At 40.4% G+C, this 13372-nt stretch overlaps 1 protein-coding gene across 1 annotated transcript in view; it reads left to right on the top strand.

The window, feature by feature from the left end:
- The window catches only part of LOC122084832 (isoleucine--tRNA ligase, chloroplastic/mitochondrial-like), a 38924-nt gene that overhangs the window by 16851 nt on the left and 8701 nt on the right, over positions 1–13372 (top strand). Inside the window, exons 4-7 of the mRNA XM_042653256.1 lie at positions 3896–4023; positions 4108–4272; positions 4460–4585; positions 7925–7998. Of these exons, the coding sequence (XP_042509190.1) occupies positions 3896–4023; positions 4108–4272; positions 4460–4585; positions 7925–7998 (493 nt within the window). The remainder of the gene's footprint in view (positions 1–3895; positions 4024–4107; positions 4273–4459; positions 4586–7924; positions 7999–13372) is intronic.

Raw genomic sequence — 13372 nt, 5'->3', positions numbered from 1 at the left:
CTGTATTGCTTCTTGGTTCTAACGTCGTGTTGAATTGGGGAAGTTGAGCTTATGTCTCACAGAGACTAGCCCTCTTATAATAGAGAGAAAGGAATATTCTAGAATATTACAAGACCATAACTCTAATGGACTTAAGGACCTGTTTAGTAGAACTCTAGAATACCCATAAAACCCCTTATGACAACACTACCCCTGAAGTTGGTGTATACATATTGAACATGCCCAACTTGCTAACAATAGGACTAAACTACTTACTACTGAGACTCTTGCTAAATATATCAGCTAACTGAGCCTCAGAAGGCATAAAAAGGAATAGCCTGCTCCAGTTTCTCTCTGATGAAGTGACGGTTGATCTACATGCTTCATGTGGTCATGCTGAACTGGATTGTGAGCTATGCTGATTGCAAACCTATTTTCACAATACAATCTCATTGACAAATTGATAGAGACACAAATCCTGAAGAAGACTCTGAAATCATAGTAGTTCGCAAATACCTTGAGCCATGGCTCGAAACACAGCTTCACTAGATCTTGTAACCGCTGCTTGCTTCTTGCTTTGCCATGTAACAAGATTACTTCCTGCCATGGTACAATATTTAGAGGTAGATCTTCTATCATAGGGACAGCTAGCCCAATCGGCATCAGTGAATGCCTCCACACGCAAATGGCCGTGAAGAGAGAATAGGACACCTTGTCAAGGCGCTGACTTCAGGATTCTTAAGATGCGGTATTCAACCTCTAAAAGAGTAGTGTGGATCATGCATATATTGGCTCACTAGGCTAACCGCAAATGTAATGTCAGGGTGAGTATGTGATAGGTAGACAAGACGACCGACTAGCCTCTAAAAGTTCCCTTGTCCACTGGTTCTCCATCTTTCTCCTTAAGGTGTGAATTAGGCTCTAATGGTGTATCAACAACCTTGCATCCAAGTAACTCTATTTCAGAGAGAAGGTCGAGAGTATACTTTCTCTGACAGAAAGATACTTAGAGCTGAATAAATTTCTTCAATACCTAAAAAATATATGAGCTTCCTCAAGTCCTTGTTCTCGAACTCAGTTTCCAAATAAGCTTTGAGATAAGCAATCTCAAGTGTGCACGGCCAGTAATAACTATGTCATCCACATATACTATAAGAATAGTAATATGCTCCCTTGACTTCTTGATGAACAGAGTATGATCAACATTACTCTGTTTGTAGCCTATGACAATCATTGCCTTGTTAGGCTCGTGGGGACTACTTCAACCCATATTATTCCCGTTTTAACTTGCACACCTTGGTCTGAGTCTGCTGAGTGGAGAAACCATTAGGCACATCCATATATACCTCATCTTCCAACTCATCGTGAAAAAAAGGCATTCTTCACATCGAGTTGTTGTAGATTTTAGCCACGGTTGACAACACATGATTTGATGACTCTCATAATGTTCATCTTGGCCATTGGTGCAAAAGTTTCCTAATAATCTATGCCATATGTCTGGCTGGACCCTCTTGGAACCAGTCGAGCCTTGTACCTATCCACAGAGCCATCTGCAGATTGGTTCATAGTGAAGATCCTTTTGTAGCCAACTATTTTCTTCCGTGAAAGAAGGTGAACATAATGCCCTGCTCATCTAAATACACATGAAAGTCTCCATTAGTGTACTCAGTGGCATTGTTTGACTGGAGTATCCGAACCTGAGAATCAAATTGAATCTGAACCATCTTATAAAACTGTTTAAAACAAGAAAAAGAATCGCTTTTGTGGTGTAGTAGATACACCCAGGTAGTATGACTAAAACAGTCAATAAAAGTCACAAACCATCGATTTCCAGTAATAGACACGACGGGATTGTCCCCACACATTGTAATGAATCAAAGCAAATGGAATTAAACTTCTATTGTCTGAAATAGGATAAATAGATTTAGTTTGCTTGGAAAAAACACAAACATCACAAAAGAAATTGTTTGGATTACACTTTCGAAATAAATCAGGTAATAACTTTGCTAAAATTCCTAATGGTGGGTGACCCAAGCGACGATGCCACTGGTTGAGGCTATACAAGGCAGAAGTAGACGCAGCTAGAACTGTGTGCTAAGAGGTCAATGCAGTAAGAGACCGATTAAGCAAATACAACCCATCCATCACTTTACCACTGCCAATCGTATGATCCGTTACTAGGTCCTGAAAAAGAATGGGTAGGAAAGAATGTTACCACAGCTAGGAGTTGCTCCCATCTAGTTTGATGGAGCTAGGGAGGATGGAAGGGACAAATGAAGAAGCCCTGTCAGATCCAGAAGATGTTGTAGTAACCTCAGACATGGTTGCTGATCAGAACCATAGGGTCTTAGACAACGTCCCTAAAATAGCACCAGTCTTCAACAACTAGAGAACAGATCTCTGGTATAACATCTCACACAAAGATAACAAGATGAACAACCTCGGTTGGAAAGATTACATTCAACAACCGAGGGAAGAAGGTATGGCACTTGAAGAAGAAGGCGCTAGAAGCTAGCGAAGGTGGTGGCTGAAGGCACTAGTGACGAGAGAGGTGAGAGGCGAGAGGTGATGGTGCTGGAGGCGTCAGTGGAGAAGGCTATCATCAGTGATGGCAATAGGAGTCATTGTTGCTGGCGGCAGTGGGAGATGGTGATTGTTGGTGGGTGAGAGGTTTAGAGGGCTGTGATTTGGTTAGAATGGTGAGGAAAGAAAAGATTTAGGGTTTCATGGCTTTGATACCATGTTGGATTGGGGAAGTTGAGCTTATGTCTCATTGAGACTAGCCCTCTTTATTTTTAATAGAGAGAAAGGAATATTCTAGAATATTATAAGACCATAACCTTAATGGACTTAAGGACCTGTTTGGTAGGATTCTAGAATACTTATAAGATCCATTATTACAACACGTTGGAATACAGAGGTTTCTCCAGCACCAAGCCAACAATACTGAGATCAGCTTCACACCAGAAATGGAGGGGGAGACCAAGAAGGGTTATCCACAGAGGAATGGTGTTAAGATCGACTAGTTGAAGTTGCAGGTAGTGATCCCATTGCTGGAGTAAAATTTGTTTCTGGCCAGCTTGCCAAGGATCAACCTTCACGGTACGCATTTTGTCATCCTCATGAGAGAATTTGAAGTTGAAGAATCCATTGTCCATCAAGTAGGTGTCCCGATTTCCATGTAGTTTCCATTGTTTAGACAGAGTCAACTTGACAATATTGAACGGAGGGCAGGTACCGATGAAATGCCCGACCATAGAGTTATTGCCATTTTGATGCTTCATTGTTCAGTAACCCCACTGGGCAGAGGGAAATCTTAGATGATCTGACTATGGGTGGAGAGATGTACTGGAGGGCAAGACCTTCACGAGAGGATAAATTGTTCTGTTGGAAGAGAGAATTCCAGGCCTTTCCCCCTGAGGTGGGGAATAGGGGGGGTGGTAGGAACGGGGGAGGGAGGAGGGGGATGTGGGTGATGAAGGCTTTACACTAGGGTGGCCAACCATGGAGGCAGGCCCGCAGGGGGGTGGCACTCATAAGGGGGTTTGGAAGTAATTTTTAAGTAATTTTGTTGGTCAGTAATTGTTCAAATTTTATATATGAAATGTCTCAGATTAGTATTATTCTTTAAATGATTTATAGTTATTGCAAGTAGTCCAAGAAATTGTGTTTCTTCTTGTATACATGCTTAGGACAGTCGGAAGCCATGGACCCTGCATTGACAGTGGGAGTTTCATATTAGTTTTGTAGGAGCCATACTGCATGTTGGTCAGCAATAACTAGCTTATTCTTGTTCTTTAATATTTCTGTTTTTGTAAGGTTATTTCGTGCCCCCTGATACTGCCATTTCCTATTCACTCACATTGACTGTTAATCTAGATCAGTATATTAATGTATATTTTTTCAATATTTACAGGAAAAGCTCCATATGCTTCTGTTATAACACATGGATTTGTGCTAGATGAGAAAGGTTTAAAGATGAGCAAGTCTTTGGGCAATGTCGTGGATCCAAATATTGTCATTGAAGGAGGGAAAAACCCCAAGGTCTGGCACTGGTGGTAAGTGCTTTCAAATGTTGTACACTTGTACTCATCTTATATGGCTCATGGTGGTTTTGCTTCTTGGCAGGAGTCACCTGCTTATGGAGCGGATGTACTGCGGCTTTGGGTTTCAAGTGTAGATTATTCTGGTGATGTACTGATTGGGCCTCAAGTCCTCCGTCAAATGTCTGACATATATAGGAAGCTTCGTGGCACATTGCGATATCTAGTGGCAAATCTGCATGATTGGAAAGTATGTCACTGGTTGATCAGCCTTATATTTTTACAGTTCTGGTGGCCTTCCTAACACATCAACCTTTCTTTACCTGGGTTGTGACTTGCAGTACAAAAGACACTGGCAGAATTTGCATATACTAGTGCTTTCAATTTTTCTTTTCAAAATTTCTAATTTCCAGTTTATTTTTGTTGTTCATTGTTAGCCGGATAATGCTGTTCCGTATTGTGATCTTCCTAAAATCGACCAGCATGCTCTCTTCCAGCTTGAAAATGTTGTAATAAGCATCAGAGAGTGCTATGAAAACTATCAGTTCTACAAGATTTTCCAGGTAATATATTTCTTTTTATAATTCTTTTCCTATTCCTCTGTAACTTCAATTTTGAAATCCGGAAGGAAAAAGTATCATTTTCTAACCTGGTTTAAAGAATGTTTTGACTGGATAATGGATGCACTGGATCAACAGCTGTCTTTCTAATGTTATGTAATGAAGAGTTTTTTCATAGGATATGGTATGTTGCATGGTTTCAATAAAATGTAAATTGCATGTATATTTGGGATATGTTCTTAGCAGAAAGAAGGCAATGACTGCTTTGAGAAGGAATTTGAGGGATGATGTAAGCAAAATTCTACAGATGGAGAGATGAATGATATAATGATGATGTCACCAGTGAGTTTCCAAAACTAGATCAGAAAATGACTAAAGAAAAAAAGTTGTATATCCAATAAGGGCACATTTTGCGGATCACCTTGATGTAACATATGTTACCTAAAAAATGGGTCTAACGTTTAACTTTGGAGATTAATTGATTGAATCGCTTGATGTCAATGTTCACATAACATTGAATCTGATACTGCATTTCCTCATCTGGTTTAAGACTTCATACTGTGTTTCTCTATTTCAGTATCTCTATATGGTATCCTGAAATTTTGTTGCTATTCAGAACTTAGATATTATTTTTAAACTGCATTCTACTTGAAAGTTCCTGCTATACTTCCTTTAAGCTCATTGAACACTGAAATAAGGTCTGCCCTGGTACTGAAGTCAAGAATTAAAGCCGTACTACCCTAGTTTTTTTTTTTTTTTGGTTGAATAAATAATTCATTAACCAAGAGGAAAGAAAAGAAAACATAAAACCCCAAAAGAGGGGGTGGGGAAAGAAAACAACAAAACCCACCCTCAGAGAGAGGTGGCCCTGATGACAGAGCTATGGAGCTCCCAGGAGGTTACAATGTGACAGTTTCTAGGGGATGGATTACATGTGGTGGAAACCTTTGCAATCTTAGTTTTCACATCAAAGAAGATGGAGTTCCAAATCTTCCCAAGTGGCCTAGAATTGGATGCCCATTTCCTATGAGTTCTTTCCATCCAAATTTGGTTTAGAGAAGCACAGAGAGCAAGTCTGCCCACCAGGTCGCATATGGTCTTCCCTTGAAATGTCATATCAACCCAAATCCACTCCCTCTTGAAGGGGAGGATGCGTCTATGAGAAGGCCAGCATTTAGACAACACCATTTTCCAGATAAAGGCAGAGATTGGACACTCAAAGAAAAGACGGTCTATGTCTTCAAGCTGGGCATTTGCAGAGATGGCACAAGGAGGGGGCTGGGATTCTTCTGTGGATGAGAAAGACTTGCGTGGGAAGGCAATCAGTGAAGATCCTCCAAGCCGTAAAGCTTTGGTGAGGGATGTGATGCTTGAACTAGATAAGCCTGTGCCAGGTGGAGGAGTGGCCATGAGCTCTAACAAAATTCTAAGCCGTCATTGAGCTGAAGGTGCCTGAACTTGATGGGGTCCACACTGTAAAATCTTGGTTCCTCTGAGGAGTCGAAATGATGGCCGGCAAGGAGTTCCAAATCTCAGCAAGATGGGGATCATTAGGAACCGAAGGGGGCCAGGACCCATTGGCTATAATATCTGCAACAAGAGCATGCTTGGGGATCCTGGAGCCATATCTGATTCTGACACTGAGGATATGGGAAAGAAACCCCATAGGGTGCCAATGATCAAGCCACAAAAGAGTATTGGACCCATCCACTATCTTAGAGGAGATAGCTGTTGAAGCAAGTGATCTAAGGGAGAACATCTTGCACCAAACCCAAGAAGCATCTGATGGAATCCGTGCCGACCAGAAAGTGTCAGATCTGAGAATGGAGGAATATGCCCCATGAACCCAGATGCTCTTCTTTTTAGAAAGCAACTTCCATATGAGCTTGAGGATCCCTGCAGAATTTACATCCTTTATATGCCTTAATCCCAATCCTCCTTCAGATTTTGGACGGCAGACAGAAGCCCAGCTGATAGGCCTAAGAAATTTGGAGCATTCAGATCCTTTCCAGAGGAAGGAAGCCCTACCTGGTACTGAAGGGAGAAAATCCAGCATGAGACTATGATCGACAGGATTACAGATCTGATGAACAAATCTGGAATGACTTGGTTAGATCACAGATGTTCAGTTTAGCAAATCAGAAGTAGTCATCAACAAGAGAAGAAACTAGATAACAATAGGAAGTTTCAGCAGATCAATGGAAGAATAAGAAGGAGAATTAAAGATCAATAGCGGCAGTCAGACTAAGATGAATAAGAAGATGATGTAGAGGAAAGACCACACATTACAAGAAGATCAGATGAAGAAAAATAGAAGAAAACTGTAGGCCAGAAGAAGAGATTTCTTCCATGATCGCAACATCCAACCATAGTTCCAGGTTTCGAAACCAAAATATTTTGACTGAAACTGAAAATTCAGTTGAAACCTGGACACTTTTTCCAGCAAATTTAGACGGTGGGTTTAGAGGGTCAAACGGCCAAATTAGGTCCTGAAACTTGTAGGAAACCCTATTTTAGGCTCTAAACATAGTGGAACCCTCATATTTTGAAAAATCACACCCCAAAATGGTGGTTTGACTTCGGACCCTAGGTTGGTAGTGTATGCTGTATACATTCTCTAATATGGCCCTATTCCACACAGTGTATAGGCATTTTACCTATCATGGACTTTCAGTCGCAGCCCCTCTCAGGACAATAGTTTGCACAAAATCAAGCTTAATCATCTCATTAAATCGTGGGTAGACCGCTTGGGTCTGATTGCAATATATAGGCTTTGGAATAGAGCCTTAAAATAGAAACTTTAAAGAAAATTGAAACTGTAAAAAAAAAAAGGAAACTAATGAAAACAGAAACTTGAGAAATTAGAAAGTCTCTAAACTAGTGAGATCTTCCTTGGACAAGAATAAGTAATCAAAAGGAAAAAAGAAACAAATCCCAATCGGTATTTTTGTTGTAGCTTGTTGTCCAAGGCAAACTCAGCCCCCACGATTTGGGTTTGAAGGACCCAAAACCTCCAGCGGATGGTTGCTGGCCCAGCACATGCTGGTTGGCTTTATGGCCCAATTGGTTGGCCCATGTTTTAAGGCGATGGACTACTCTTGGAAAGATTCTTGTGGCTGCTGTGGGGCTGGCCATAGAATTGATCTACATCACCAACCCAAGATTTGTTTTCACTAAAATAAGCCCAATCCTATGTTTTATCTGCATCAGCTTCACTATATCTATGACTCATTGAAATTGTTTTTGTCTGATATTATTTTCAGTTTTCTCTGATTAGTAACTAACTTTTGTTTGTCTGGTATATTGAATTAACCCCCCCCCCTTTCTTTTTTCCTGTTTAAGATCATACAACGGTTTGCCATTGTAGATCTATCAAATTTCTACTTTGACGTTGCTAAAGACCGACTTTATGTTGGGTAAGTCTTTTCCTATTTCCAGTTTAATCATTGTTACTCATTTTTACATGTAAAATCTGTTAAAATCCCGTATGTGGTTCCAATCAAGGCTCTGCAAGAACCTCAACACAGCAATGTACGGAAGTTTCTGTGGTGCACTATTATTTGAAATGACTGGTTTATAGGAAACAGTTGATCTATTTATGGCCCATTTATCAAATTGTTGAGAATGACTTTAATATGTGAGGAAGTCTCCTTCTTTGTTCTTTTTTAGAATTTCATTAAGTACATTGGGCTTAATATCATCTGATTTGTTTTTGTAAGTCATAATTTGTCTATTTTTTACATGACTAGCTTGTACTTTTTTTAGCATACTTGCATGGTGTTCCCCACTTTAGATTTGTACCCTGCAATTTGCTGCTTTTAATTTGATAAGTTATGATGTATATTTGATGTCTGTTTGTGCCTATGTGGCCCACTGTTTTAGAAACAGAAGAGCCATTGAGTCATCCTGATCTGGTTGTTGGCAGTTGGTACAGTACCCCTATCTAAACTTACAACCGTATTGCAATTAAAAAGGGCTGAGGAGGATTTTTTATTTTTTTTGGTAATGGGGTGAGCAGAACTCAAGTTACTGAATGAGAGGTATATTTTCCATGAAATTATCTTATGGCATGGTTGCTTAATTGCTATGTTCATTGCTACGGTGGTTTCAGGCGTTCTAGGTTATAGAACTCGTGCATTTTTTAACATGCAATATGTAAGGCCAAAAGTTTCCTGGTTGGCAGGCCAGGTCAGGACACCTATTACTGCCATGTTGAGAGTGACATGGCAAATCTGACATTGGACATCTAAAGAAGGGTCCGTGCTAAGATATCTAACAGCTCTTCTGGTTATCTGCTGGAACTTAAGATGCCTCTGGTTCTCATTACCTTCATCTTTGATTCTTGAAAAGGAAAGGGAAGTTGAAGACAACCACAGAACATGGTGTCTTTAATTCTTTATTTCATTTTTTTATTTTCCTTCTCATAAATACCCCATGTCCAATGTCCCTACCGTGACATTTTTTTAAATCCCTTTCGATAATACCCTTGTCTTTATGCCTAATTCAGCGGATATCCATATTTCTTGTTATTGCCTAATCTATCCTCGAACAATAAATTCTAATCCCATGTACCATTGCTTTTTCATTTTACCAATAGTCCCTTGAAAATTTCTGGATATTTACAGAACAGCTACTCTCTCGTTGTTGACATATTTTTTAGTATTCTATTGCTTGGGAGCGCCCACAAGTGTGGCCCGGATTTACAGAATTGACATTCCTTCATTAAGATTGAGTTTCTATTGCCGTTTGTGGACCCATAGCACCCAATTTAGGGTCTTGGACCTTTATATCACATCAGTTTGGGATTGCTTTTTTATTTTTTTTATTTTTTATTTATTTTTATTTTTTATTAAGGTTGGTTACTTGCATGGCATGATGGTTGTTACTGTTACTATTGGAGATTATTTGCTAAGATTTGTTTAGATCTAGCCTATATGGCATTTTATTTGCTACTATGAGGGGGAGATTATTTGTTCTTGATTATGAGATTTATGTGAGGCTGGTTCTTGCTGCCATATGATGGTGTATTATTCTCTATTGCATCCTCTGCATTACTGGTCCACACATAATGCTACACGTGAAGGGGAGATTGAAGATTATGGTTAATATCTGCTCAAGTCATCAGTTGAAGATTATTATTATTTTGTTTGTGTCATTTGCTCATGTCCTCAGCAACAATTTTATCTATGAAGATAGTTATTTGTGGTATTTAGCAACAATGCAATTTATCAGTGGTCCACAACAACCCTATGTTGAGTTCCCAACAGCCTTATGTTGAGTTATTTGGTCTTCAGCAACTTGATGCTGCTACTTGGTTTGCAATGACCTATGCTGCACACTTACCTGGTTCGCAGCTACCTATACTGCAATTTTATTTGTGATCTCCATTGATATTTGCACTTTCTTATATATTTTTGGAACAATTACTACTTACTAGTTACTACTTGCCTTCTTTGAGAAGGGCTTATGATGTTGTTGCAATGATATTTTGGATTGTGGTTGATGCTTTTAACCACTTTGTTCATTGTTGACTGGATTTATTAACACTTTTTTTTTTGCTATGGATGGTGTGCTTGAGTTGATATTGCTGCCAGAATTAAGTTCTCCGTGCTCACTGGCATCTACAACTGCTATTTATGTTCGAGATTGTGCTGCTTTTAAATATCTATTTTTGTTGTTCTAAACTGGAGTCTTTGATATATATATATATATATATATATACTCCAGCTTGAGGGGGAGTGTTAAGATATGTACCATGGTACATTGGTGGTCAGTGGTCACGATAAGGGAGATCGTCCCTATTGTATTGTGAGTTAGTTAGTGTGTAGTTGAGTCATAGGTTAAGTCTAGTTTGAGTCTTATTTGAATTCCTATTGCAACTGTATTTTGAGTCCTAGTAGAATTCTTGCTAAGAGTTTGTTTACTCTTTTATAAATAGAATAGAACACCACAATAGAAAAGTTGAATCTATCATGGTTCAACAATTCTCTCTCTCTCTCTCTCTCTCTCTCTCTCTCTCTCTCTCTCTCTACTTTGTAGCTACTGGTTTCAGATCCTGATTAGTTACAGTCCAAATTGGCAACATATCAAACTTCACAGTCAAATTCAATCATATACCCTCCCATGTATGTCTTTGGACTCCTTGGTAGCCCTGTGCACCTTGTCCATAGTTCTCAGTTCGTCAGTGGCTTGTTTTGCTTGGTCGCCAACTGTTTGGGTTTAAACTTGAAATGTGACCATGTAAGTAGGGGACCTAGGCACCTAACATCTACTTGTCCATAAAATTTTCAGCCCAATCCGACCTACACCATGTAGAACCATGCACCCAACCATGGCTTCCCTTATCAGACTACTAAACCAGGAAACATTTGATGCCTTGTAACAGAGATAAATTGATATCAACATACATATGGACTTAAACAGGTCCAATCGTCTGGCTTGAACTGTAAAAATGGTCTTATTGCTGCAGATTCCCGCATAGTATGGACCTGCAATCAACATATAAGAAACTGGCCCGGAAGGGTGCTCTGGAAAGAGGCTCTGATGCCTAAGTCACTACTAAAGTAAGGAAAGGAAGAAGATGAAGTGGATCTTAGAGTGTTCTAAGTGTCTTACCCTTATTTTTACTAACTCTCTCTTATATAGTGGTTGGTACTCCTGCTCATTTGATGGCTGGTCACCATCCTTGCTTATCTGGACTCGAGCGTTATTGTTGGATAGGTCTCTCTCACAGCTGAGGTGGCTGATCTCATAATGGTTAACCTGACCATGGTTACTTATAGATTTGATAGGCGTCAACCTGACCATAATTGAGTTTGGGGACTATGATTAGGTTTATAAATGGTTATTGTTGTCACCGTCCTATAGTTAGAGGAGAATCTAGCTGACATGTGGGTGGTGGAGATGAATTACATAGGTGAGACACGTGATCGGTGTGGATGGTGTCTTTAAGATAGGTAAGTAGTGATGACCAGACTCGGGTAGGCGGAGATGTCCAAGTCTTGGTTGGTAGAGCCGACCAGGTATCTAATTAGTGGAGACGAACAAAGACAACCAAATTCATGGTCGGAGGCCATGTGAGATATGATCCACGAAGGTGATCGGTTTTGGTCATATGGAGATGACTAGATGTGGTCGGCATTTTGACTGTTTCCTCATATGGAGCCAACCAGGCATGGTCGGTGTTTCGACTATCCCATCCTTGATATGCGTGCTTGTCTTTTATTGGCTGATTGTGTTTATGGTATATACAGATCTCCGGAGAGAGGAGCAGTCTCCTTCCCTTTCCTTCTCCCCTTTGGGTCCACGCGACCCTTGTCGGGAGAGGAGACAATGATAACCTCATCAGTTGACTCCTCCAAGGGTGATCATGCCTTGGGTTCCTCGGTAGCAGCAACAACAATGGTAACATCAGTGGCTCCCTTTGAGGGAGTTCCTATGGGGGAATCATCTTTTCCTTCTTTGAACCTGAATCCTTTGCGTCATGTTTATTTTTTCGTACGACAAGAGGAAAGTCGTCAGACGATAGGTCGGAACTCTTCCTCTAAGGGTTAGAAGACTTAGCCTCCTCGCCCCTCTGGGCTTCTAAAGTACCAGCCTCCTATTGACCAGGCTCAGGGCCTATACAGCCCATGGCTTGAAGATAAAGGTTTTGATCCAGAGGCATTGCAATAACAATAGAGAAGAGGGTGAGATAAAGCTACAACACAATCTTGAAGTAAAGAAGCAGACCACAACATATAGCAGAGCTCACTAGGACTAAGATCATACTTGGCCAAAACCAGGTCGTCCAAAAGCTCAGAAGTGATGACCATATGGATAGGAATCTTGAACCACTCTTGGGTTTCTGAATCCTTGACCCCCATGGCATGGGCCACATTGTCTAGCCTTGTATTCACCACCAACCAGACGGTGGGAAAATTGAAAGGCTTAGGCTGCGTTTGGTAACGTTCCAAAAAAACGTTTCTGGAGTTTTTTCGTTCTATGGAAACGAAAAAACAGAATAAAGCGTTTGGTGCATTTATTGTGTGTTTCGTTATTTTTGGAACAAAAAGTGGAAAAAAAAAACGCTAGAAACGAGAATTGACGGAACGACAAAAGGTAGTTCCTTCGTTCCAGTATAGTTCCAAAAGAAAAAAAAAAGGGCATTTTGACACAGAAACTGAAATTTCCGTTTTTGACATGAATTGTCATTTCTGGAACAAAAACGTTACCAAACGCAGCCTTAGGGTTGTTCGCAAAAAAGAACTTATCTTTCCATCCATGAATTGTGGTTTGCATGAAACATAAGATCATGTGCAGCCTATTTCGACGCTTGAAGTAGAACCACCCTGGGAAGTTAGGGTGGCCGGTCATAATGAAGGTGGTTCACAAATAGCTTCATGGATGGACTCCTCTTTATGCTAATGCACCTAATGTAGAAGGCTAGATTATATCTCTAAGAATTGGGGACGAGCTGAGCAAAGATGATACATTAGTTCGTAGCACCCGACACAAGAAGTCATGAATTAGGAATCGGAGGCCGACCAAGAACGCATATTCATAAAAGCAAGCCTCCCCTTCACGGCCACTGTTGGCATTCTCTCCTTCATTTGGCAACCTCAATGTTATGGAGTCAGGGATGTGGTAGACTGGTAGGTCTGTCTAAATTTCTCCAATTCCTTAGCAGACATTTTAGAAGCCACCCTATCCATTGACAACCTGCCGGTAAGGTCGGTCTTAGGGTTATACCCAAGACTGATATTACACCTGCTCTTTCCTTGAGTGGAAACCTTTTTTACGGGAGGCTTA

The sequence above is a fragment of the Macadamia integrifolia genome, chromosome 7, assembly GCF_013358625.1.
Source record: "Macadamia integrifolia cultivar HAES 741 chromosome 7, SCU_Mint_v3, whole genome shotgun sequence".
Lineage (NCBI taxonomy): Eukaryota > Viridiplantae > Streptophyta > Magnoliopsida > Proteales > Proteaceae > Macadamia > Macadamia integrifolia.
The sequence above is the reverse complement of the archived record's forward strand: the minus strand, read 5'-3'. Positions and strand labels throughout refer to the sequence as shown.